The sequence below is a fragment of the Crotalus tigris genome, unplaced genomic scaffold, assembly GCF_016545835.1.
Source record: "Crotalus tigris isolate CLP2741 ecotype Arizona unplaced genomic scaffold, ASM1654583v1 scf7180000024124.1850442, whole genome shotgun sequence".
Taxonomy (NCBI): Eukaryota; Metazoa; Chordata; class Lepidosauria; order Squamata; family Viperidae; genus Crotalus; species Crotalus tigris.
This window is the reverse complement of record NW_024100400.1, coordinates 1,323,420-1,349,944: the sequence shown is the minus strand read 5'-3', so window position 1 is coordinate 1,349,944 and position 26,525 is coordinate 1,323,420. Positions and strand designations below refer to the sequence as shown.

Below are 26,525 nucleotides of genomic sequence, written 5' to 3'. Positions count from 1 at the left end.
CTTACCAACCATTCCTCCTTTGGGAACTCTTGCAGTTTTTCTTTGGTGAGCAGTTCTTTGAAGTTTTGCATTCACTTTATCATTTTCATTTGTTCTATGTTATATTTATACATGTCCTAGTCAATGATCTTATTTTTTAAAATAAATGTTTCAAATTCTGTTATCTTCCTCAAAGTCCTTCCTTCTTTCTTGAGGTCACTTTTTATTCTCCCAGAAATTTGCAAACCATGGTAAATTTCTACCTTCACTGAACAATTCTTGCTTGTCTTTAAACTATTTTTTGCATGTAGATGCACCATAGTGACACATGTGATTAAGTATTTCTTACTGTGGTTGTCCCTGAAGTTTTTTAAAAAATGATGGTGAAGGCAATGGTAAAGTTGTGGATTTAATCTTGTTTTTAGAAAGTTCCATATTTTTTTAAATCAAGCTTTATCTTAAATCGGTATCTCTTTAAAATTCTTTTCCCCTTAACAAACCAGCTCCTTCCACAATTAATATTCTACTATTTGGAGATTTTATCCATTTCTGTTATCTATAATAAACAGCTTGCACAAGTATGTAAAATTTAAAATGAGGAAATGCTAGTCTATCTCTTCTGAATCTTGCAAATGTTTTGTTAATTATTATTATACCTTCCTATTAACTGCCAATCTTCAGGTTTTTGTCTGAAATTTGAATAGATGCCATTTAAAATAGTTCATATTAGGCAATATATTCATTTTTACTATAATAATGAGTCCTACCCAATAACATTTTAAGATCTTTCATGTTCTAGATATGTTTTTTCTTTTCATACATTCTTACAATTGTTCTGAAATAGAGTATGTCTTTATTGCATCCTGCATATAAAGTCCTCAAATTTCACAGGCTTTTTTTGTTGTTGTTGTTGTTGTTTATCTCACAACCAGGCTCTTTTATCACCAACTGTTATTCTTCTGGTGTTAAATATCTTGTTATTAGCTTTGTTTTCATTTCATTGATGTTGTATACAGAGAATTCAGTGTTTTTATCAGCTGTATTAGAGTGCTCTGTGGGTTTATAATGATAATGCTACATTATTCTGCAAAGCATTTCAATTTGTATTCCTCTCTGAATTTTAATCAATTTTAATATTTTAAACAAATATTTGTTGAGTCCTTGGTGCTTTTGAGCCTAATCGTTTGCTTGCAGATGTTTCACTACCCAACTGGGTTTTCTCCCTGTTTGTATACGATAGTTTGCCCTGCCAGTGTTAATGGGGATGTGGTTTTCTCCCTAGCAGTTCCTTGATTAGGGTTTTCTTTTCTGCTTGATTGTTTGTCTGGTGTTAATCCCTCCTTATCTGGGTGTTGTCTGCTGGACAGAATGTGTTCTGTTTTTTTGTTTGTTTGTTTGTTTGTTTCTTAGCTTTTCTATTGGCTCATTTCAATGGTGTGTAAATATGGTTTATTTATTTTTTTTAATTTATATTTATATAAATTTATATAACCACCCATCTCACAAAACACGTGACTATGTGTGTATTGATGGCTGATTTGTTTGAATGCCAAGCTTCCAGGAATTCTTTGGCATTTGGGGATTTAACTTGATCTAGGATGCTTACAGTTTCGTAGTTGAGTCTATCCATGTGTTGTGAGATTAAGCAGTTTTCTTTGTGTCTTCTGGCTGCTAGTTAGCATTCACGGAGGTGCTCTGTTCTATCTAGTGGCTGTTACAGTCCTTACAGTGTATGTTAAAGATCAGAGGTCCCCAACCTTTTGAGCACCAGGGACCAGTTACGTGGAGAGAGGTTTTTCCGTGGACCGGAGACTGCCTGCATCTTGTGGATGGGGCTTTCCTTGTTTGTGCGGACTGGTTGCTGGCATGCCATGGCCCGGTAGTGGTCCACGGACTGGCGGGTTGGGGACCCGTTATAGATGACTCCCATTTTTTCTTATTGGAGTACTGGGTCTTTTGATTTACTTAGGATGTTTTGGAGAGGTTCAGTTGCTTTGTGTGCTACTGATGCCTTGTGGTTGTAATAATCTGTTGGTTTGTTTCTGATATGTTTTTGATATGTTGATGTGTAGTGTTATCCTTTTCATAGCTTGTATTGTTTGTTGTGTAGTAGGTTTGAGTGGTCAGGCACTTCTTGATAAATTTGTGTGGGTATCCATTTTGCTGGAAGATGTTGTATAGGCATGCTGTTTCTTTTTTCTGGTGTTCTGGGTTGTTGCAGTGCATTTGTAGGTCTGAATGTAGTGAATACAGCTCGTCTTGTAGGAAGTTGGGTTGTTACTTTGGTAATGAAGCACTTGGTTACTCTAGGTTTTTGATATATTTGTAATTGCAGTTGTCTCCTCTACTGATGAGAATATCCAGGAAGAGTAGTGTGTTATTATTTTCTTCTTTCCTTGTAAATTTGAAGATATTGATTGTTTCATGTGTCTCCTCCAGTTGTTCCTTTATTTGTCTGTTGAATCTTGTCTACTTAAATTTCTAAACAATTACAAATAAGAAGGAAGAAAGTATACATCCTTGTCTGGAGCCTTTGTTTTTTTTGGAAACTAGGGAAGAGTATTCCAACAGTAATATTTGCTGTTTGCTGGTGATATATATTTTCCATCCAAGTCTTAAAATATTCTCTTGCATTCATTTAATTTAAAGCGGCTAATAAAAAAGAGCACTGCAACTTATCATAAGCATTTTTTTGCATCTAAAAATATTACTGCCACCTTCTTTTTCTTATTATTGATGTGCTCTAACAATTTATTATACATCGGCTATTGTCCATCATTTTTCTCTCAGGAATATAACCTAATTTGTTCATATGTATTATTTCTAAAATATAATTTTTCAAATGTTCAGCTAGTACTGTGGAAAATAGCCGGTAATTAATATTCAGTAAAAATATTGGTCTTAACTGTTAAACATCTGAGTTGTAATTCCCAATGCTTTTTTTTGTCATAGAATGCACCGGAATGGTGTTCCAGCACCTTTTTTCTAACGGAGTTTGTGGAACTAAAAAAAGTTCAGTCAGACCTTCCAACTTTTAACGAAAAAAAAAAGTTCTCACAAGGTGTTGGAAGGTCTGGCTGAACTTTTTTTTAGTCCCACAAACTCCGTTTCCTTGCAGCAAAAAGAAAGTACCAGAGCTGGAAATCAGGTTAGCAAAGAAATGCTTTCGGGAAGAGGGAGGAGCTGCGCTGGGAGGAAAAGCTGCAGGAAACGGGGCTGCCTTTTCCAGAAGGAAAAAGGGAGATGCTGGGCAATGCAGGGCAGCATGTAGGAAAAATAAAACTAATAGAATTGTCTGACTTGGTTTTTTTCAATTTATTTTCATTGCAAGGCTTGCTCACTGCTATCTGACAGGCCAAAAATGTGGAAGCAACTCTAAACCATATTCAAGTAAAGTTTTTTTCTTACAAAATACCCTAAAAAAACACATTTGGTTTCTGCCTAACTTGATAAATAATCTCTCACCTTTCAAAGTAGTAACATATACTAATAACAATTTAAGAATCTTTGATATTTAAATATTTGATATTTAAAATAGGAGTGATAGCAAGATATTGGATGGATACTTTGTTTATCACTGAGCACTGTGTCATAAATCATAAATATGTGTACACATAGAATTTGTGAAGTCCTATTTAATCTAGTTATTAATCCAAAGCTTTACGCTGTGATCTTTCATCCATGTTCTGTTTGGGACAGAATGACCCCTTCACATTACTTGTGAAGCTTGTGAATGTGATGTGCTGAGAGAATGTGTTAAACAGGCTGAAGAAAGTAAAGTCTAAGAAGACAGTTTCTAAGGGCAATGAGAATCAAAATATTGCAGATGCTGTGCATGACCACAAGTTTCTAGACACTAATTACTTTTTAAAACTGAACTGTTTCCTAAACTCCCAGGTACCTAAGATAAGCCAGAAAAGCAATGAAAGCAACAGGGCCTGCATGAAACAAGGGCTCTACGTGACTGAAGGTGGGATGCTCCATTGGGCAGACTCTTGAGACCAAGAGTTTATAAAGCATTTTAGCAGAATGGGAAAAAAAACACCTGTCCACAATATCCACCTTGTCTAGACCCTGAATCTCCTCTTCTCCAGCTCAATTATGTTTCAACATATTCCACCTCTGCTAATATAATACTGAAATATTCTCTTTCTATTTTTGATTTGAAAAAGTTACATAAATAGTGATTTAACTAAATTCTCAAATTTCTTTCACACATGTTAAAATTAGAGCCATGCCACAATTTTCTAGCTCACAAAGTCCCCGAATCAGCCTAGTTTTGCTTGATTTGCCACCACAGGCGCAGACTAAATATTTCAGAGTACAAATGGGGTTCATGTTACTTCTTCTCAACAAAACCCACAACCCCATTTCACAGAGAAAATTGGCAAAGTACAAAATAAATACCTGACAAAGACACCATGGGGGGGGGGGGATCAGATGTAAATCTCGCTGAGCCATAAAGATTGTGATTCTCAACTTTAAGAAAGGGACCCTGAAATGTCTATGAGCCAAGATATCAGCCAAAAGTGTAACCAGTCTTCTGCTCCTCTGTAAAGAAATGCCTTTTGAAGCTTTTCTGTGTTCTTAGCCAAATAATGAACAGTCTACCAACAAATAATGTGCAAAATGCCTGAACAAAGAAGAGTTTTTTTAAAAGAATATTCTGTAATAGGAAAGGATTGCTTGTCATCAGAAACACTTAAGAAATGCAGGTTTTTGGTGTCCATGTGATGGGCATTAACGTGTTTACCCCGAAACAAAAGGATGGATTTGTAATATATCTAGAGATCTGTTTTACAAATATCCTGCCATTACATGCAGAAAAAAATCCTTCATTGATAAATTCATACTGCCAAAGGAAGGATGGAGGCTAAGATTCAGTATTGTTGTGTCTATTCTAAAGAGTGGGCAAAATGATGTCTGAGCACCCCAGTTCAATGTTAGTTCTGGAGACAGCAGTTCTTAGTATATGGATAGCATACTTCTATAGCACTAAAATGTCTTTTTATTGCTTTCAACACACAGGATAAAATTTCTACCCTATTTAACATATTGGTGGTTTTGTGTAATGTAATTCACAGATGTCAAAATGTTCTAATAAATGACTAATGACAAGTGATAAAATTTGCTTTCAATTATTCACCATATTTTGGAAATTAATACAAAGGTCTGTTGATTAAAAAAAATAAAACTAGTGTAGCGATGGTACCGCACTACTCCCTTGGCACAATTTGTAGTTAGTTCATATTTTTGATATTTGTATGTTCCAGGCTCTCTTAATCTTGGGCACATTTTGATTCCTCTAAAATGGAAAATGGCTCTTCCACACAGTCTATAAACTTACCTTTACTAGAATGCCTATTGTGTCTATTTATTTACAGTTGTTTCTGTTAGTCCATATTTACTCCTACTAGTTTTTCAGATTCCCCTCCCAAACCACAAATTGGACACAAAATGAAACTCACACTTTTCCAGTGCCATAACTTTTGTAGTCTACTACTGCCGAAACAGCTACAATTACAGCAGGCATGCCATAGCCAACCAAATAGAAGTATTTTCTACGTGAATGTTCGCTCTCGAAGACTTCCACCAACATTATGTAGAGCTGTACTCCTTCCAAAAACATCCAAGTGAAAGCAGAGAGGAAGAAGAAATGTAGGAGAGCAGCAAACACAGCACAGGCTATCTGGGAGAAGAAAAAAGACAAAGTAGAACAGTAGTTACATGTGTGTGTTGATTAAGCGTGGGTGAAAATTATGCAGTTAGGTGAGCCTTCTGCTGTTTACATATTAAACTGAAGGTATAAATGTACGGATGGATCTTGTGATTTATTTATTCTTTATTTTCAGGATTCAACCATTTAATTATTGTTGTAAAGAAAAATGCTATAATACCATTATGATGTCTTACACATGTGTATGTGATACAGTATCAGACTAAACTAAAGGAAAGGGAATCAACTATACAAAGAGCTGAAGTATAACCGATTTTTTTCAGGGTTGTTCTAATTTTGTTTTGTGCACCAAGCCGATGGCATAATGGACTCCTTCCAATCACATGATTTCATGATTTATAACATATCAGTAGTTACAAATGTGATAAATGATCATGTTCCCTTTAGCTAAATCTCTGACTCAAGTTTGAATTTATGTAATTTACATGACAACAGCAGTGGTTTTAATACTAGGAAGGAAATGGCAGTGAAGTCCTGAAAAACAAAGCTGTACATATTAAGAAGCCTGCTTTAAATGGCTTAAGCCAGTTTGCTGCAATCAACTGCATTTGAAGATTTTATCCTCCTTATCCTGAACATAAAGCAAGTTTCAACTTATCATCCAGTCAGCTGCTATACATGGAATATGGAAACAGGACTGCTTCCTTTCAGTGATTCAATTGGGTTCATGAATGAAGGCAAATATATGTATCCCAGCATAATGAGAGAAGTTCCCTGAGGATGGGCTCCAGCACAAGTCCAAAAGTTTGGAAGAGTAAGTTCTGGTGACCAACTCAGATTGGATCCTCAAATGGGTTCCATGTTAGTGTTTGGTTTTTCAATACCACACCTCTGTTTGTTCAGTGGTCAGGAACTTCCTTGGCTTTTCATACTATTATTAAATCCCAAATAAAGAGATCATGAGGGAGTTGTCCCAACAGTCATGCTACTATCATCATTAATTGAGGAATCATGCCTTTGAGACATTTTTGGAAAATTTTCCGTCGCTCAGTTTCTTGGCTCACAAATTTGGTGGGCACTTTTAAAAAGAAATTTGTATTTAATAATCTAGTAAAACTAGTAAAACTAGAATTGAATATCTAGAACAGGGCTTCCCAACCAGGGATGCTCATACTCCCTGGGGGTGTGAGATGATATTCCAGGGGGTGCAAAAACTTGGGTTTAGAAGTTTCAAAATTATAGTGTATATGCATAATTCATTCTGAAATTTTGTAAGGGGTGCAAGAATATATTAGAAGTGTTCTAGGGGTGTGGGGTATAGAAAAGGTTGGGAACCACTGGTCTAGAATTCAGTTCCAAGTATCTCACTGACTTTTCTCACATCAGTAATTTTCCTATTTAAAATGGGAAGAGATATGTATGCTCTATTTGCACTTAACAATTGTCTGAATCATCCCTTCTGAATGGCAGTATAGTATAGGATATTCAATGACGAATAAGCAAGTGTATATGAGAGTTTTTAATCACTGAACTATATTTCAACATTCCTCAACTGTGCTATAAGACACTGTTTTCTAAATGTCATGTATATGCAAATGCTTAATAGAATAGCATAGAGATGGAAGGGACCTTGGAGGTTGTTTAGTCCAGCCTCCTGTTCAAGCAGAAGAACCTATACTATCTCAGACAAGTGACTGTCTAGCCTCTTCTTAAACATCTCCAGTGATGGAGCGCCCACAATTTCTGGAGGCAAGCTGTTCCACTGGTTAATTGTCCTCACTGTCAGGAAGTTTCTCCTTAATTCCAGGTTGCTTCTCACTTTGATCAATTTCCAACCATTGTTTCTTGTCCTGCCTTCTGGTGCTTTGGTGAATAATGTGACCCCTCTTCTTTGTGGCAGACCCTCAAATACTGGAATATTGCTATCATGTCACCCCTATTTCTTCTTTTCTTTAAACTACCCATAACCAAGTCCTTCACATGTTTTAGTCTCCAGGCCTTTGATCATCTTAGTTGCTCTTCTCTGAATTTTTCCCAAACTCTCAACATTTTTTTGTGATATGGTGACCAAAATTGGCTGCAGTATTCCAGGTGTGGTCTTACTAGGGTTTTATAAAGCGGTACTAATATTTCACGTGATCTTGATTCTATGCCTCAGTTTATACAACCTAGGATTGTATTAGTTTTTTTGGCTGCTGTTGCACACTGCTGGCTCATAGTCAAGTGATTGTCCACTAGGATTCCAAGGTCCCTCTCACAATTACTGTTTTTAAGCCAGGTCTCACCCAATCTGTACTTGTACCTTTGATTTTTCCTGCCTAAATGTAAAACTTTGCTTTTCTCCATATTGAAACTCATTTTGTTGGATAGGGTCAATTGTTCAAGTTTGTCAAGATCTTTTTGAATCTTGAATTTGTCTTCTGGGGTGTTGGCTACTCCTGTCAGTTTGGTGTCATCTGCAAATTTGATGAGTTCCCCTTAAATTCCCTCATCTAAGTGATTTATGAAGATATTGAAGAGTACTGAGCCTAAGATGGAACCTTTTGGTACCCCACTGCTTACTTCTCTCCATGTGGATGTAGTGCCATTGAGGACTACTCATTGAGTACGGTTTGCCAGCCAGCTACAGATCCATCTGATGGTGATGTTGTCTATTCCACTTTTTTTCTAGCTTACCAAGGTGTTGGTTGTGGTCTACTTTATCAAATGCCTTACTGAAATCTAAGTACACTACACCCACAGCATTTCGCTGGTCCGCTAGTTTAGTCACTTTATCCAAGAATGAAATAAGATTGGTTTGGTATGATCTGTTTTTAACAAACCCATGTTGGCTACTGGTTATGACTTTGTTTGCTTCTAGTTGTCCGCAGATCTATTTTTTTATTATCTTTCCTAGGATCTTCCCAAGTATTGATGTTAAACTGATTGGTCTGTAGTTTCCTGGGTCCATTGTTTTCCTCTTTCTTGAAGATGGGAACCACATCAGCCCTTTTCTAATCTTCAAGTACTTCCCTGGTGCTCCAAGTTTTATGAAAGATGTGGTGCAATGGTTCTGAGGTAATATCTGCCAGCTCCTTCAGAACTCTGGGATGTAATCTGTCAGGTCCTGGTGATGTATATTCATCAAGGTCGAATAGGTTTTCTCTTACCATTTTCTTGCTTATTTTTTGTTTCTGGTTTGTCTTTTTAGTGGTTTTTTGGGTATGTTGGGCTATAGTTTCTTTTTGTGTGAAGACTGATGCAAAGTATGAGTTAAGCAGTTCTCCTTGTTTGCTGTTATTTTCTTGCCATCTTCTCTCTTTGGTGGACCTACAGTTTCCTTGATTTTTTTCTTGTTAATATGTTGTAAGAGACTTTATGATCTTTGATTTTTGTTGCAAATCTTTGTTTCTTCTGAGCCTTTGCTTTCCGACTTTATCTTTGCATGTTTTGGCTGTCTGCTGATAATCAGCTTTAGTTATATGACCCTCTTTCCATTTTTTGTATTTGTCCTTTTTATCTTTCAGTTTGTCAGAGAGATCTTTGTGCAGCCATGTTGGTTTCTTCTTGAATTTCTTCTTTTTCTTTTTTAGTGGTATTGTGTTGGTCTGGGCTTTTATGATCACATTTTTCAGAGTTTCCCATGCTTCTTGGGTTGTTTTCCCCTTTACGATTTTCATCCATGGGATCTTTCCTAGGTTCTCTGAGTTTGTTAAAGTCAGCTCTTTTGAAGTTCAAGACACAGGTTGGGTTGTTTTCTATTGCTAATGTTTTGCACTATATTAATTCCAGTATGATGTGGTCACTTTTGCCCAAGTGGCAACTTCAACTCCCTTTATCACTTCTTCCCTAGTAGTAAGAATTAACTCCAGTATAGCTTTATATCTAGTTCCCTCCTCCATCTTTTGGGTGACAAAATTGTCAGCTAGGCTGGTTAGGAATCTGTCTGATCTCCCACTCGATTTTGTGTCTGAGATACATTATAGTTACTTGCTTCATGTAATATTTAGCATCCTGGTTTTCTTAAGATTTGAGAGAGACTGGGCTGAGAGAGACTTGTTACAAAGACTTAGTTGCTTTTTAGCAGCCTGGGCAAATTCCTGACATTGGCACTACTTTTATTTGGCTACATATCAGATGATAACCAAAAGTATGTGGATACCTATTGTACCTAGATACAATAAGGTTGATAATTCTGTTGCCCTTAGTGGGAATTGGCATAAATGGGACTGGAATAAACTCCATGATATACCTGGAAGTGTGTCCCAAACTAGATAAATGTCATCTTTTTCTCTCAACATGCAAATGAAAGTAGTAGTAGGAAGCTGTATTGGATATGTTTGCTGCTTTTGTAAAAATTTGTAAAAATAATAAAGGCAGAATACAACCAACCAACCAAGCAAACAAACATGAGTCTGAAAGGAGCCAGTTACTTCAAAATCATATAGTTGACCTAACTGGAATCTAAGTTCTGATACCTCTGTTCATGGAAAAAAAAGTCAAATTAATTATTTCAGAAAAAGATTCGAGGGGCTGGAATGGGGATAAAGTCAAAAACCAAACCAAACCAAACCAAACCTGGGAATACTTTGGTTTTTTCTTATACTGCCTTTATAGAGAATATACTCTCATGAAGAACAGAGTTTCTTTAAAGATTATATAGCTAGGACGACATGAGTGAGGGTTTTTCATGAACATTATTCTTCAGTACACTGCAATCTTTTGTAGTGCTTTAACTTTTGTGGGGTATTTATCATTACATTTATTGCTAATATAAAATAACTGAACTGAATGAATGGGGAGCCAAAATTATAAATTCAACCTAGCAATATCACAGGGGCAGGATCTCTGTTCTTAGAGGTGTTTTTCATCATGAATAAATTGATATAAAGACCTTGAGAGTCAGATCTTTAAAGTTTCAGGAGGCATATTTAATCATTTTAAGCTCTATTTAAAAGTGATTCTTTTCTATAACATGTGCCTTATTTGAAGCAGTACCATCTTGAATAGATTGAACCATCTGTTTGCGTTATGAGATACAGTATCTTACTTAGATAAAAAAAGGAAATACTTCTATGTTTTTTTTAGTTTGGGACTATACATAGCACTTAAGTCCAGTGTATTATATATATAGTATATGCAAGAGATAATATGGGTCAAAATAAACTTAGTAAATAAATCAAATCAAATTAATAAAAGTTTTTTTAAATGCTAATGCCCTTGTTTTGTTCCACTGGAAGTTGATAGCTTTCCAGGATATTAAACTACAGATAACAGGGATCAGATGGAGCTGGGGAAAAGGCTGGCGCTCTAACAACACATAGTCTGTAATAGTCATGAAATGGAAGAAGGGGATATTAAACTACATTGCTTCATGTATATAAATTTCAGGCTTCAACAGTGATTTAGAAAAAAGCATTGCTCCTTTTTTGAAACAGAGATACACATGGTGATCTTTATGATGGAATCATAGAATTATAGAGTTGGAAAGAACCTTCTAGGTCATCTCATCTAATCTCTTACTTGAAACAGAAAATCCAGCATTACAGCACTGCCACCAAATGGCTATCTTTGCTTGAAGAGCTCCAGTAAAGCAAAACTCATTTTGTTATGTCATTGGCTTGATTGCTCAACTATGTTACCTATTAAAGGTTTGTCCAAATGTTGAACTGAATCTTAATAATAATAATAATGATGATGATGATGATGATAATGATGATGTTGTTGGAAGGGACCTTGGAGGTCATCGAATCCAACCCCCTGCTCAGGCAGGAACTCTACAGCATTTCAGACAAATGGCTGTCCAGTCTCTTCTTAAAAACTTCCAGTGTTGGAGCATTCACTGCTTCTGTAACCTAAAACCTAAAGATTTTAAGTCCTGTTCAGCAGAGGAGAGACTGAGAGGGAAAGAGCAGTACTCCAACTTGTTCTTGTCCTCTGCAGGCTTCCTGCTTTGAGGAATTAAGACTCAAATTAGCAGCAGCTTCACTACAAATTGAGAATGTTATGTCCTTATGTACAAAGAAACATAACCTGGAGCAGCAGTTCTGTGATCATCAGTGAAGAACTGTAAAAAAAATCACTTAAAATCATTTAAATTCTTGTGAATTCATTTAATTATGATAAATTGATATAAATATGGGTGGAAATTTTAAATATTTATCTATTATTTTATTTATTGTTTAATGTTGATGAATTTATGTGATGGAATCAGGTTCTGAAACAATGCTCTGTTGTTGTTTATACCCATTTGTTAAAAATGATCCAAAACATGACTTCCGGTGGTTAGCGTCGATGATGGTGGCTACATTGTAGCCATCCTCCTGAGACAGCGTGAGAACCGCGGAGTACAGCAGTCACCAGCTGTCCCGCGGCTCGAAATCTCCCTCCCGGGCGAAGGGAGGGGGAGAGAATCACCCGAATAGAGGTAGAGCATCTCAAACCCCCCAGGGATTTTTTTCTGGGGGGTAGAAAGAGAGCTCCCTCGGAGTTCGGGTTGCCTCCGCCTCCCAGCTGTCTTTGTTTCCTTCGGGAACAAAGTGAAACGCCGCTACCATCTCCGCGCTTAAAGGGACCGGGTGAGTGATTTTTTTTTTTTTAAAGCGGACAGAGCTGGATAAAGGATTGGATCTATTGAGTTTTATTTGTTTTTTTAGTTTAGGTTGATTTTTTTATTTGTTTTTTTTGTTAGTGTGGAGAGTGAAAGTAAAATGGCGATTTGAAAGTTTTTTTTTTTTTCCGGGGAAAAAGAAAGTGAGTTAAACGGAACGTTATGGACTATATAGCTTTTTCTTCTTAAACTTTTTAAACTTTTCTTTTCTTTTTTCTGAAGGTGGTTTTGTGTTTTTGAAACATTTTTTAAACTCTCCTTGGTTTTTTTTTATCTTTTGAGGATTCTTTTTTTTATATATAAAGAGGAAATAAGAAATTTTTTTTAAAATGGCTTCAAAAAGGCAAGCAGCTTCTACAGTCTCTAAGGTGGCTTCTTCTCCTGCGATTTTACCGGTACAACAACCTAAAGCTACACCACCACCTTCTCCTCCTCTGCCAGCAATATCTGTACAAGATATGAAAGATATTGTGGAAAATGCAGTAATTCAAGTCAGAAGGGAAATGAAGGAGCTCCTAGATCAGAATAAAACTGAAATCAGAGGGGAAGTGAAGAACCTGTTAGAGCAGAATAATACTATTTTGAGGCAAGATATAGTTATGGCTCTATCAGGACTTGCTTCTGTGGTTGAGAAGCTTGACTCTAGAGTTGAAGAGGTTGCAGACAAGGTTGACATCTTGGAAGATAAGTTTGAAGGCATGGAAAAAAAGATGGAAATCTCACAGGATGACATTGTTATGTCTCAGTTCAGAGAGATGGAATATGCCTTAAGAATCAGGGGTCTGAAAGAAGATATGCAGCAAGACCTGAGAGAGATTGTGGTAAATGACTTTGCTGTTGATTTGAATAGAGAGAAAGAGGAAATACGCAGAGAAGTTGAAAAAATCTTCAGAGTTAATTCTTGGATTGCAAAACAGAGAAATTTACCAAGAGATGTGGTGATTTATTTTGGAAAGAGATCTCTGCGCAATGAAATTATACAAGCCTTTTATAATAAGAGATTTCAGATTGCTGCTCAAGATGTCATTATTTTAAAGGAGATCCCATCTAAAATTCTAAGAAAGAGAAAAGATTTTGCTTTCTTAGCCAATGAACTTAAAAAAAGAATGATGCCATTCAGATGGGAGATTCCGATGGGTATTGTTCTGAGCCATGCGGGGACACGCTATAGACTTAATACAGTTACTAAAGCAAAGGAGTTTTATAGTTCGGTCCTGGGAGCAGGCTCACCATCATCTACGATGCAGAAAGTTCTGGATGGTAAAGAGGCGGAACAGCAGTCTGAAGGACTAGGTGTGATGGTGGTTGGAGAGTCACAGTTGGAGTGGTCGCGACAAGCAGAGATCAAAGAGCAAAGAATGACCTGTGCAGCACATAGACGCAAGGAAAAGGAACAACAGAGGAAAGAAGTTAAAGAATCTCTTCAAGAAAGTGCTTCATTGCCGGTGGGAGGAGCAAGACCCAAGAGTTCTGCAGCACATTCTTCAATGGCAGATCTTCAGGTCTTCTCCAGGCTTCTGGTTAAGGGAGATGGTAAAGCTCCTGACTTGGAATGCTAACGGCCTTAATTCCCCTCAGAAGAGAAAGAAAATCTTTCATTATTTAAAGCAACATAATAATGATATTATTTGTTTGCAGGAAACACATATTATAGCTAAAGATCAAAAATACTTAGTCAATGCTCGTTTGGGATCTCACTTTGTATCTTCTGCTCCTGGGAAAAAAGGGGGCGTAGTTATTTATGTTAAGCAAAACTTATCAGCCTGTCTGGTAAAATCTGATCTTCAAGGGAGATATGTTATGATTGAAGTTGGCCTATATGGTAAGAAAATACTTATAGTGGGACTATACGCACCAAACCAACAACAGGAACAATTTTATAGATTGTTACATCAGAAATTAACTTTGTTGGATTATAGATCTGTGATATTAATGGGTGACTGGAATGGTGTGTTAGACACACAAAGAGACAAAAAAGGATCTTCTATCTCTTTTAAACAGGCTAAATTACCTAAAGCTTTTTTTGATTTGAAAGAGGACTGGGAGCTACGAGACTACTGGCGTGAACGCAATCAGGAGGAGAGAGACTTTACTTTCTTTTCAGATAGACATCAATCCTTCTCAAGAATTGGCTTTTTTTTATTACAACTGATTTATATTGTAGGGTAAAGAATGTTAAAATCTTCCCTAGGACATTGACGGATCATAGTCCAGTTTGGATGGAGTTGGTTGATGAAAGAGAGGAGAGGAGATCGTGGAGGTTGAATGAAAATTTATTTAGACAAGAAAAGAATGTTCAAAAATTAAAGGAGCATTTAAAGGATTACTTTGTTTTAAATATGCATAAGGGAACTTCAATGTCAATGGTATGGGATGCAGGTAAAGCTTTCATGCGTGGGATTTTGATACAAATGAATAATGCTCATAGACAAAAGCAGATTCAGAAATGTAAGGAATTGGATGATGAGATTAAATTAAAAGAAAAAATTTTGATCTCAAATCCTACAGATGAAAAGGTTAAAGAATCTATAAAACTGCTTAAAACACAATTTAATATGTTGATGGCTGATCAAACTGCAACTAACTTACTGTATATGAGACAAAATACATTTTGCAATGCTAATAAACCAGGGAGATGGTTGGCTTATCAATTAAGAAACAGAGACAGAGAATTATAGATAAAATAAATTATAATGGTAAATTGGTATACCATAAGGATTTGATTAAGAAATCTTTTTTAGATTATTATCAAAAATTATATAAGAGTACAAAAATACAGGTTTTAGATATAGATAATTATTTAAATGAAGCCAACTTCCCTAAACTAACAGAAGATCAGAAACAAGAAATTAATGGTCTAATTACTAGTGAGGAAATTGAGATAGTGATTAAAGAATTAAAATTGGGTAAAGCACCGGGTATGGACGGTCTGACATCTATTTATTATAAACTTTGGTACAAGAGATGATTCAACCTTTAAGAGAGCTTTTTAACAATATACTACAGGGTTTAGAGATTCCCCCGTCATGGGGTAGAGCTTTTATATCTTTAATCCCAAAAGAAGTTCAAGATCTTACTTTACCAAAGAATTATAGACCTATATCTCTTTTAAACGTAGATTATAAGATTTTTGCAAAAATTTTAGCTAATAGGCTTATGAGGGTTTTGCATCAGGTTATACATAAGGATCAAACGGGTTTTATAACTGGAAGGTACATGAAGAATAATGTCAGACAAATTATTAATTTATTAGAATATTTAGATAAAAATAATCAAGTTCCCACAGGATTGATATTTCTTGATGCTGAAAAAGCTTTTGATCAATTGAATTGGCAATTTATGTTAAGATTAATTGAGAAAATGAACTTTGGAGAAAAAATCTTACAAGCTCTTGGTGTTATTTATCAAAAACAAACGGCACAACTCATTGTCAATGGGGGTTTATCAGAGGTTTTTACAATAGAAAAGGGGACTAGACAGGGATGTCCATTGTCACCACTGCTGTTTGTTTTAACTTTGGAAATATTGTTGATTAAAATTCGAGAATCACAGGAAATAAAAGGAATAGAAGTTAATAAAAAAGAATATAAATTAAGAGCTTTTGCAGATGACTTGGTGGTTACCCTGTCCCAACCTACTTACTCGGTAGTAGAGTTATTACAATTGATATACCAATATGGACGGGTTTCGGGTTTTAAAATTAATAACAGCAAGACTAAAATATTACCCCAAAATATGACCAATTTGGATAAGCAGATTTTGGTCAAGTTGACAGATTTTGAGGTTGTTGATAAGGTAAAATATCTGGGGGTTATTTTATCTGTTTCTAATGCAAAATTGTATAAAAATAATTATGAAAGGTTGTGGGTCAGGATACAAAGAGACTTGAAAAATTGGGAGAAATTGCAATTATCTCTTTTGGGAAGAATTGCGGCGATCAAAATGAATGTTCTGCCAAAGTTCTTGTTTTTATTTCAAATGATACCCATTTTAAAGAATGAGATTAATTTAAATGAATGGCAGAAAGGTATCAACAAATTTATTTGGGCGGGGAAAAAACCAAGAGTAAAGCTTAAAATAATACAAGACATTCGTGAGAGAGGTGGACTCAAGGTACCGAATTTGAAATTATACTATGATGCAGTGGTTTTAACATTAATTAGTGATTGGGTTAATTTAACAAATGTAGAAATACTCCTCTTGGAGGGTTGGGATTTACTTTTTGGATGGCATGCCTACTTAATTTTTAATAAAAAAGTTGACAGGGTTTTTAAATCACATATTATAAGCATTTCTTTATTTCGGGTTTGGAGGAAATATTATAGAAGTGATTTTAAAATCCCATTATGGGCTATACCTTGGCATGCGATAGTGGGGATAAGGAGAGGAGTCAAGATGGATGGTGTTTCTTACGCATAATTACTTAGTTGGGGTGGTAAAAATTGGCAGTTAAAATCTTTGGAAGATTTAGCACAAGAAAATATTATATATTCATGGTTTCAGTATAGACAAATAGTGGATAGATGGAAGTTAGATCGTAATGTGGGTTTACTTAGAGAAGATGAAAATTTTCTTAAACAAGTAGAAGACCAAAGACGAACTCATATTAAGAGAATTTATGGGGTGCTAGTAGAATTGGATTCAGAGATAGAATTAATTAAAGAATGTATGATTAAATGGGCACAAAATTTTGGTGAACCAGTTCTACTAGATACCTGGGAAATTATTTGGGTGAGGAATGTCAAATTTACACAAGCCCAGAACTTAAGGGAGAACTTTTACAAAATGTTTTACAGATGGCACCTTGATCCACAAAAATTGTCTCGTATGTATCCTGACTTACAGCCTAAATGTTGGAGATGTGGTTGTTTGGATGCTACTTACTATCATATTTGGTGGTTGTGTAAAAATATAAAAGCCTTTTGGATCAAGATATGGTGGAATATTCAAAGAATTTTTAGAAGGAGGGTAAAATTTACCCCACAATTGTTTTTGTTAGGTATTGTTACTGGTTGTGATACTAAAGAGACCACATTGATGTTAAATTTAATTACAGCCGCAAGGCTGCTGGTAGGGCAATGTTGGAAGAAGGAATTTTTGCCTACTTTGCAAGAGTGGTTTCTTAAAGTTTCTTACCTGGCGGAAATGGCAAAGATTTTGGCTTTTTTGAAGGATCAATCGCAGGAGAAGTATTTTGCGGTATGGAAAAAATGGATAGATTTTATACAATATAAGTTGGATATTAAAAAATACTATTTAGTTTTTCGATAACTTATATTTAAAATTTAAAATATCTTATAGATTTTATTTCCTTTTTTATTTTTATTTTTTATTCTTATTATATTTTTTTATATTTTTTTGTCTTTTCTTTATTCTTTTTTCTTTTAAGTATTATTTTTTTGGTATTTATGTTTATATATATATATATATATATATATATATATATATATTATTGTTAATTATCTTATAGTTTGTTTAATTAATGTATTTAATATTTAGATTTATTTATGGTTTATATTTCTTTTTTTTAAGATTATTTGAAGAAATTTTAATTAAGCCTATGTTTAGCTCTGGGAAGGTCGGGGGAGGGAATGGGAGGGTTGGGGAGGTTTGGGGGTGGGTTGCTTTGTTTTTTGAAAAATTTTAAAAAATTCAATTAAAAAAAAAATGATCCAAAACATATAACTGAAAAAAAACATTCTCTACTCATAAATCAAAAGAATAACCTTGTGGTATAGAGGCTTATAAGTCTTATCACCAGATAAATGGATCATATTCTGCCAATTTTGACATACATTTTTTAGATGAACAGGACTATTGTGCTGGAATATAGTACAGATTTATTTATTTTTATTTATTTATCAAATTTATTTGCCATTTATCTGATGGTTCAGGTGACTCTGAGTCACATGATGGAGGAGGTCTTTCCCAGGGAGCAAATAAGCAGCTTAGCCCAGACAGGATATATGTAATAATTATGCAGATTTGTGATTTAGTCTGACAAGATTCCTGTCTATAGGTGAACAGTAATAAAGAAACAGACCTATCAGCCTGACCTCAATACCTGGAAAGATTCTGGAAAAGATAATCAAGCAATGAATCAGCAAATATCTAGAGACAAACAAAGTCATTACTAAAAGCCAGCATGGGTTTGTCATAAACAGATCATGCCAAACAAATCTTATTGCATTCTTTGACCAGGTGACAAAATTAGTTGACCAGAGGAATGCTGTAGATATAATTTACTTCAGTAAGGCATTTGATAAAGTAGATCACAACCTAATACTTGATAAGATAAAAAAAATGTGGGTTAACAGCATCACCACCAGATGGATTCATAGCTGGCTGACCAGCCATACTCAGCATGTGGTCCTCAAAGGAACTGCATCTACATGGAGGGAAGTGTGTAGTGGGGTGCCCCAGGGCTCTGTTCTGGGCCCAGTGCTCTTCAACATCTTCATCAATGATTTGGATGAGGGGATAGATGGGCAACTCATCAAATTTGCAGACAATACCAAGCTGGCAGGAATAGCTAACACTCCAGAAGATAGGCTTAAGATACAGAAGGATCTTGACAGACTTGAACATTGGGCGCTATCTAACAAAGCGAAATTCAATAGTGTAAAAAGTAAGGTTCTACATTTAGGCAAGAAAAAACAAATGCACAGGTATAGTATAGGGGGTACCTTGTTCAATAGTAGTAACTGTGAGAGGGCTCTTAGAGTCCTAGTGGACAATCACCTAAAATATAAGCCAGCAGTGTGCTGCAGCTGCCAAAAAAGCCAACACAGTGCTAGGCTGCATTAATAGAGGGATAGAATCAAGATCACGTGAAGTGTTAATACCACTTTACAATACCACTTGGAATACTGCATCCAGTTTTGGTCACCATGATGTAAAAAATATGTTGAGACAGGGAAGAGCAACAAAGATAGCTAAAACATATAAGGAACAGTTGCTGGAATTGGGTATGTTTAATGAAGAGAAGGATTAGGGGTGACATGATAGCAGTGTTCCAATATGTCAGGGACTGCCACAAAGAAGAGGGAATCAAGCTATTCTCCAAAGTACCTGAAGGCAGGACAAGAAGCAATGGATGGAAAGTAATCAAGGAGAGAAACAATCTAGAACTAAGGAGAAATTTCCTGACAGTCAGAACAATTAATCAGTGGAACAACCTGCTTCCAGAAGTTGTGAATGCTCCAACAATGGAAGTTTTTAAGAAGAGACTGGACAGCCATTTGTCTGAAATGGTATAGGGTTTCCTGAGCAGGGGGTTGGACTAGATGACCTCCAAGGTACCTTCCAACTTTTTATTATTATTATTATTGTTGTTGTTGTTGTTATAAACTGCTGTGAAGTAACATCTTGTGTTGTTCTTGGTTCCTTCCACCTAACAATTATTCCAGCAGTATTCTATACAATTCTGCAGTGAAAGTAAAATCAATTACATCTGATAAAAGATGGCTGCAGAATGCTTTTCAGAAAGTTCTGATATTGCTAAATATGAAGCAAACAAAAATATTCCCAAATGCAAAAGAAGGTGAAATAAATCTTAAGTGATAAATTGAAGCAGCTGAAGAAAGAAAGCAAAAGACAACAGATTCAAGCAGAAATCTCCCCAGGTAAAAACGGCATATAAGAGAAGAAGTTGTATTGAAATAAGTAATGCAAAGAAACTAGGGATAACAATTGAATGGAAAAGATGTCCGAGAAAAATCACAGAAATCAAGAACATTTATGTTAAGATGGGCACAATTAGAACAAACAGAGCAAAGATCTTTTAAATAAAGCAGATATATTATGAAATATATGGAAGTATACAAAAATATTGTTAAATATGAAGATCTGATTGCTAAACTAAACCCAGACATTCTGGAACCAGGTATTAAAAAGCAGAACAAACGAACTGTTAACAACAAAAGTGCAGAAATTGATGAAATCAATACCTTTTAATATTTTGCATGATAATGTAGTTGGAGTGCTGTTTGCAGTTTAGAAAAGTGGAAAAAGTCAATACATATTCCAATACAAAAAAAAGGCAGTAGTAAAGAATGCTCAAACTATTAAATAAATAAATCAGAGCTGAAGAGGTTTCTTGGATGAGAAGCGAAACGTCTTCAAGAAAAACAAGAAAATCCAGTTGCCTCGTGAAAAAAGCACCTTTGGGATATTAAATAAATACATTTATCTTTTACACTACCAAGATAGTCTTCAATATTTTGCAATCCAGACTGGAAAAATACATAGAATAACAACTGTGCAAGTTTATTCAGAAGAGGCAGAGATATTTGAATGCATATTATTTCCATTTAACAGATAATGAAAAAAGCAAGAGACTTTAAGAAGACTGTTATTTTATTTTATTTTTTTTTTGCTCTACAGGCTTCTGACTATATAGACAACCAAAAATTGTGGCTAGTCCTTAAAAATGTAGGCATACTGAGTCATCTCGTCTGCTTATTGAAAAATGTACATAAGGACCAGGAAGCAGTAATTAGTACCAGGGCTTTTTTTGTCATAGAACGCCTAGAACGGAGTTCCGGCACCTTTTTTGGATGGAACCTTGTAGGGTAGGCAAGGCGGGTTGTATGACATGTGTGAGTTCCGGCACCTTTTTTTTTTTTAACAAAAAAAGCACTGATTAGTACAGACTATAAAGCAATTGAATGAATGTTGTGGTGACTCAATGGTGAAGATGCTCGCCTCTCCCTCGGAAGATTGAGAGTTCAATCCTTGGTAGTGGCACATATTTTTCTCCTAAGTGCAAAGAAAAAATATTTGCTGCAAACTCCACGTAGGCATCAGGAAGGGCATTTGGCCAGTAAATGCTCTGCTCCATCCAATCTCCACGATTCTATCCCAAATTAAGGGACTACAGGGTTGTAAAAAGGGAGGTTTTTAAAATGAAGCAAATAAATAGTGCAGATTAGAAAAAGTTTGTCTATAGCGTACATTGTCACCTTATTTATTTAATTTAAATGCACCATATAACATAATAAATGTTGGACTAGAAGAAATATGAATTCAAATTAAAATTGCTGGGAGAAACCTCAAAAGTTCAAAAAGAGATGCTAATGATATTATTTGAATGGAAACAGGGAAGAGTTGAAGAATCTCTTGTTGATTCTGCTGCTCAGTATTAAAATGAAAAAAATAAATGTTCTGAAGAGGCAATTTCAATAATATTCAAATAGGTGGAAGAAAGGTTTGCTGGTTAGTTCTTCTGATTTAGAGCTTTAATTTAGATGCTCAAGTTGACCTCTCTTTTCCTATTCTTTTTCCAAAGCAACAATTGTGTCAGATGCTGATTTGAGAGGAATTGACTAACTCAAAGCCACCTGAGGGCTTCCCTTGCTTAGAGTGCACCTGAATGTCGTCTCTTCCATGTTTAGTCCCAAACCTTAACCAACTAACAGATTTTATCTTCCTAGACACCAAATGCATAGAGTTGGTAACTAATGACATGAAAAGACATATCTGATACTTCAGAGGAGAACTAGTATTGATTTACAAACAATACTAAACATCACACTATATATTGTCAAAACAATGGTTTTCCTACATATAACATATCAATGTGAAAACATCAGAATGTCAAACCATCAGAAAAGGCAACCAGAAAAAAAAAGTGCGGCACCGCAATACTAGAGAATATTGTTGAGAAGACCTTGGACCGCAAGAAGAACACAAAAAAATATTCACTGGGTCATGAAGAGATAGAAGAAATTGAATGACTGAACAAAATCAAAACTTATAATATAAAACCAACGTAAGCTTTCTGTATTTATGAAAATGCCAGTCAGCCAGAAAATAGATCATATAGAAAAGGTATAGCTGAAAACCCCTTCTAAATGCTGAGGGCTACAGTAATGGTTATCTCTAGTTCTACCCCTCATGATATTTAAAATCCAGCATGAAAATGAATTTTTGTGAGCTTGAAAGCTTTCTCATGGTTTTGGGACATTTTATTTGAAAATGTATTTGAAAATGGCTGCCCCTTCAATTCCAAGTGATTACTCTAATTAGCTAGCTATAATTTTAATTTTAACGGAAAATAGGCCAGTGGTGCAATATTACTAAGATAAGGAACACATTTCAGCTTTTCTTACTGGTTACTTACTGGTTGGTCTGCCCTATTGATTCCAATAAGGAAGAGAAGTTCTGCCACAAACAAGCTGATGCACAAGTTCTTATGGATAGTGTTTCTGTCACTTTGTAGTCCACGGAAGAAGCAGAAAGTAAAAATGCAGATCAGGAGACAGACAAGGGACAGAAGAATGCCGACCCAAGTGATGACATCCAGGATCAGATCATGGACTGCATCTCCATGCTGCAAATAATTAAAAAAAAGTCATCAATTATATATCGACCCTCAAAATCTAAGGAAGCTATTTAAGACACTTTGATAGTCTCCACCTTTCTCTCACAAATGCATGGTGTGCACATTAAAATAATTGCAGATTATGTTAATTGTTTGCTTGCGTTTTTCCCCTCATTTGTTTTGTTTAAAAATTAGTATCCTGAAGAGCCATCATCTGAATTCAGATCTCAGCTACACAAAGACAATGAACATAAATGACACATATTATAGATTAATAGCATTAGTAATCTAGATCAAATCTGAACTGCAGTATGAGACTTAAAGCAGGGTTCTTTGCTTTGACGAATTTTTAAATAAAACAAGTTACTTCAAATACAAAGCAATCATGTTGCTTCACATCAGACTGGTTTGAACTCTCTTTAGACTTCACCTACAAAGCTTGCACTATGGGAGAAAACAAAAGGAAGCTATTTTTTGGAAAGTCTGAGAGGAATTTTTGCTGACAGTTTCTGAGGGTGCAACATCTTTGGTATGTTCTGAAGGTCTGCTAGGTGGACAACTTTGGTTTGTGGAATCCTGAAGTTATCTGGCCTGGAATATTTTCAGTCAGTGCTGCAGGAGAATGCTGAGGAGGTCTTTCTCCAACTGAAACTGGTCTGAAGTACCTAACATTACCTGAGTTATTTCAAACAAGTAAAGCAGGTTACATCTTCATTTCAGTACAGAAAACTGCATCATTTCCAAGGCAAGAATTGCTTAAATGAAATGAATCTAAAACACTTTGCATAGGCCAATTATAGATCAATATGATATTGGCCCTTAATTTGTTTTGCTTCAAGGGTCCCTATGAGGTTTTTGATTATTCACTGATTATTTTAATAAATTATATTTTTTAATTCTCTGCCTGCAATATTGATGGATCCCGCTGAGATTCTGCCTGAATTGGGGTAGGTTATAAATATAGTTAAATAAATGAAATAAAATATTTAGAGAGAATAATGATTGCATTTTTCATCCTTTCATACTGGCAATGTTTTAAAAGTATGGTGATTTCTTTCAAGAAGATAATGTCATGATTCCAACAGATGAAACCCTTCAAAAGAACAGATAAAAGACATTAACAATAAACATCAAAATGAATTTCCACTTTTTAAACTATTAGAGTATAGATTAAATACTTTAACGGTATATATAGCAATGATTTAACTATTATAGTATTAGAATATTAAGAAGGCAAAACTAGCAATTTTGAAAATGTTAATTTTAACATAATTGTCAAATATTTTGTATTTGATTTCCACCTGACCACATTATTTTCCTCTGTAGTCATATGTACTGTAGATCAAGATTATATATCTAATGAAATTTCCAAGGATAGAAGGAAAACTTATTCACCTTTCTCTTTGCTTTTAAAATTTTTTTTATCTCAAAAGAACCTATACTTCATGTTTCCTGTAATAGAACTACATTACTTGTTGAAATCCGTAGCTTGAAAGTCTAACTTGTATGTCTATATTAGTAAGACAATACAGCAGCCATATGTAGATTGAGTAAGCTTCCCCTCAGCATGAAATCCCTCCACAAGTTTGAATTGAAACAGATGGTGAATGAGTTCAATTAAATTAACTACAATGTTTTCCTTCTCTAATATTCAAAGCAGTCACTTGCCTATCTGCAGGCATAGATACATTTTCATTCCAGTCATAATTTAGTGTTCATGTCTTTGAAGCATCATTAGAACTTGAATTCAACTTAATAAAATGTGTTTTTCTCCCTAATACACATAACTTGCTGAAATTCCATAGTATATAATAGGACTGCATGAGGAATTTGTTTAGAAGGGCCCTTCCCAGAGATGCTGGCAGAATTATTTTATTGTTCATCTTAGACAGAACGGTTGACTTAATTGTCAGCTTAATGACAAGCCAGAGTGAATAATTCCTTTGTTTTTTGTCATTAGTTCATATACCTTCTGGATTTTACAGAGAAGCCTTGTTTTGTATACCAAGTTCCCCAGAATCTGTCTATATCAGCGGTGTCAAACTGCTGGCCCACGGGCTGGTTGCATCATATGGAGGGCACGCCCACCCCAGCTCAGGCAATACAAAAAAAGTTGCGATGTCACATGATGCAGCGAATTTGACACCTATGGTCTATATCAATTAACTGTCTGCATCAACATTTTGAGGGATTCATCAGTGGTAGAAACCAATGATAGTGAATATTTTAGTTCCTTCAGTTTAGAGATAATCACTATTTATTCTTTCTGCAAGAGAGCTTTATAGAAATTAATTCATCTTTCTTTCTCTGTTTCATTTGTCATCTGTTTCTTCATGTAATGAAATTTTGATGATTAAAATTGCCCTTGAAGAGATTGGGAAATATAGCAGTAGCACTTTTTAATCATGAGTATCTGTAATACAATCAATCTAATAGCGCCTAAACCAGTGGTTCTCAACCTGTGGGTCGGGACCCCATTTGGGGTCGAATGATGATTTCACGGGGGTCACCAAACAAGGCTGTCCACCATTTTTTCCCCTTTTCTTGGGCCACGCCCCTGGCACCCAGTGATGTATAAGTGGTTGGGGGTCACCACAACGTGGGGAACTGTATTATGGGGTCGCGGCATTAGAAAGGTTGAGAACCACTGGCCTAAACTATCAGGGGCATCTCACTGGCACAAGGGGGCAGATGCAATCTGAGTATAGTATACATCAAAACCTGCCACCCAAGCAGAGGGATAGGAAGCAATGGAAACACATGAAAACATGCAAGTGGTACTCTGACTTGTGAGACTTATAAATAATCTTATGATAAAAGCTCTCCTCATAGTCATCAGCTTTAGATTTGTTAGACATTATATTCCTATATGTGTAGGTCAAGCACTTCCTTAGTATTAGGAAATCCTGATAGCATCACTGATTCTAGGACATATCTTTTGCCCCAAATAGACAATTATTCTACATACTGAATGGAAGACCTATGGGAAAAGAGTCACCATCAGAAGGTTTATACACTTTCCTAATATTTCAACTAGCATGTTAGATAATAAAATTCTTGAAAGAGGCCATTTCATCAGTGTTGGATGAAATGGCACCTACAGGTAATCCCTGAGTTATGAGCGTTCACTTAACACTAGTTCAAAATTATGTGATGAGCGCCCCCTAGTGCTTATAAGCAAGTCCTGAAGTTATGAATATTGCAGCACCATGGCAGTTGTTCACCCTTACAAGCGACCGCAGTGGCCCTGTAACATTCACCTCCCTCCCCACCCCCGCCCCGGGTCTCCCTAGGCACTAGGCCTTCAATACTCACCCTGGAAAGATCAAAATCTTTCGCTTTCTTGGCTGCTCCAAACCTTTGGTCCATTCGCAGAGAATGAAGGCCTAAAGTAATGCAAGATCATGCATTACTGCATGATCTCGCATGATCTCATGGTACTTTAGGCCTCTGTTCTCTGCAACAGAGAACAGAACTGAAGCTGGGGGACGCTTCCATGCAACCTCCCATGGCCTGCTCGAGGCTCCGGAGGCTTTTTCCAGGCTGCTGCTGCCTGGATTTGAGGCCGGGGAATGCTTCCGTGACCCGATCTGGGCTCCGAAAGCCTTTTCCAGGCCCTGCCACCTGCAATCCCCTGCAGCCCGATCTGGGCTCCGGAGGCCTTTTCCAGGCCTGATTGGGCCGTGGGGGGCTGCGGAAGCATTTGCTGGCCTTAAATCCAGGTGATAGCGGCCTGAAAAAGGCCTCTGGAGCCTGGATCGGGCCACGGGGTCACGGAACTGTGGCAAAGAGGAGACAGATCTTTTCTAGGTGAGTCCGGTGCTACCAGAAGGGAGGGGGATGCATGCAATATCTTGGTGAGTTGGGGAAGCCTTGGGGGCCTGTTCCAACACTAGGCCCTCCATCGCCTTCCCCACCCTGAGATACCTCATGTTCAGCTTAATGAGCCGTGTGCA

General features: G+C 36.1%; 1 protein-coding gene across 28 annotated transcripts in view; it reads right to left on the bottom strand.

Moving 5' to 3' along the window:
- Positions 1-26,525, bottom strand: part of ADGRL3 (adhesion G protein-coupled receptor L3) — a 638,839-nt gene that overhangs the window by 172,949 nt on the left and 439,365 nt on the right. For all 28 annotated transcript variants that reach the window (XR_005554203.1, XM_039322771.1, XM_039322772.1 and 25 more), the window contains 2 exons: positions 22,369-22,578; positions 5,448-5,668 (listed from right to left, as the gene is read on the bottom strand). Coding sequence is in view for 27 of the 28 variants with exons in the window: in XM_039322771.1 (XP_039178705.1) it covers positions 5,448-5,668; positions 22,369-22,578 (431 nt within the window). In the remaining variant the exon portion in view is untranslated. The remainder of the gene's footprint in view (positions 1-5,447; positions 5,669-22,368; positions 22,579-26,525) is intronic.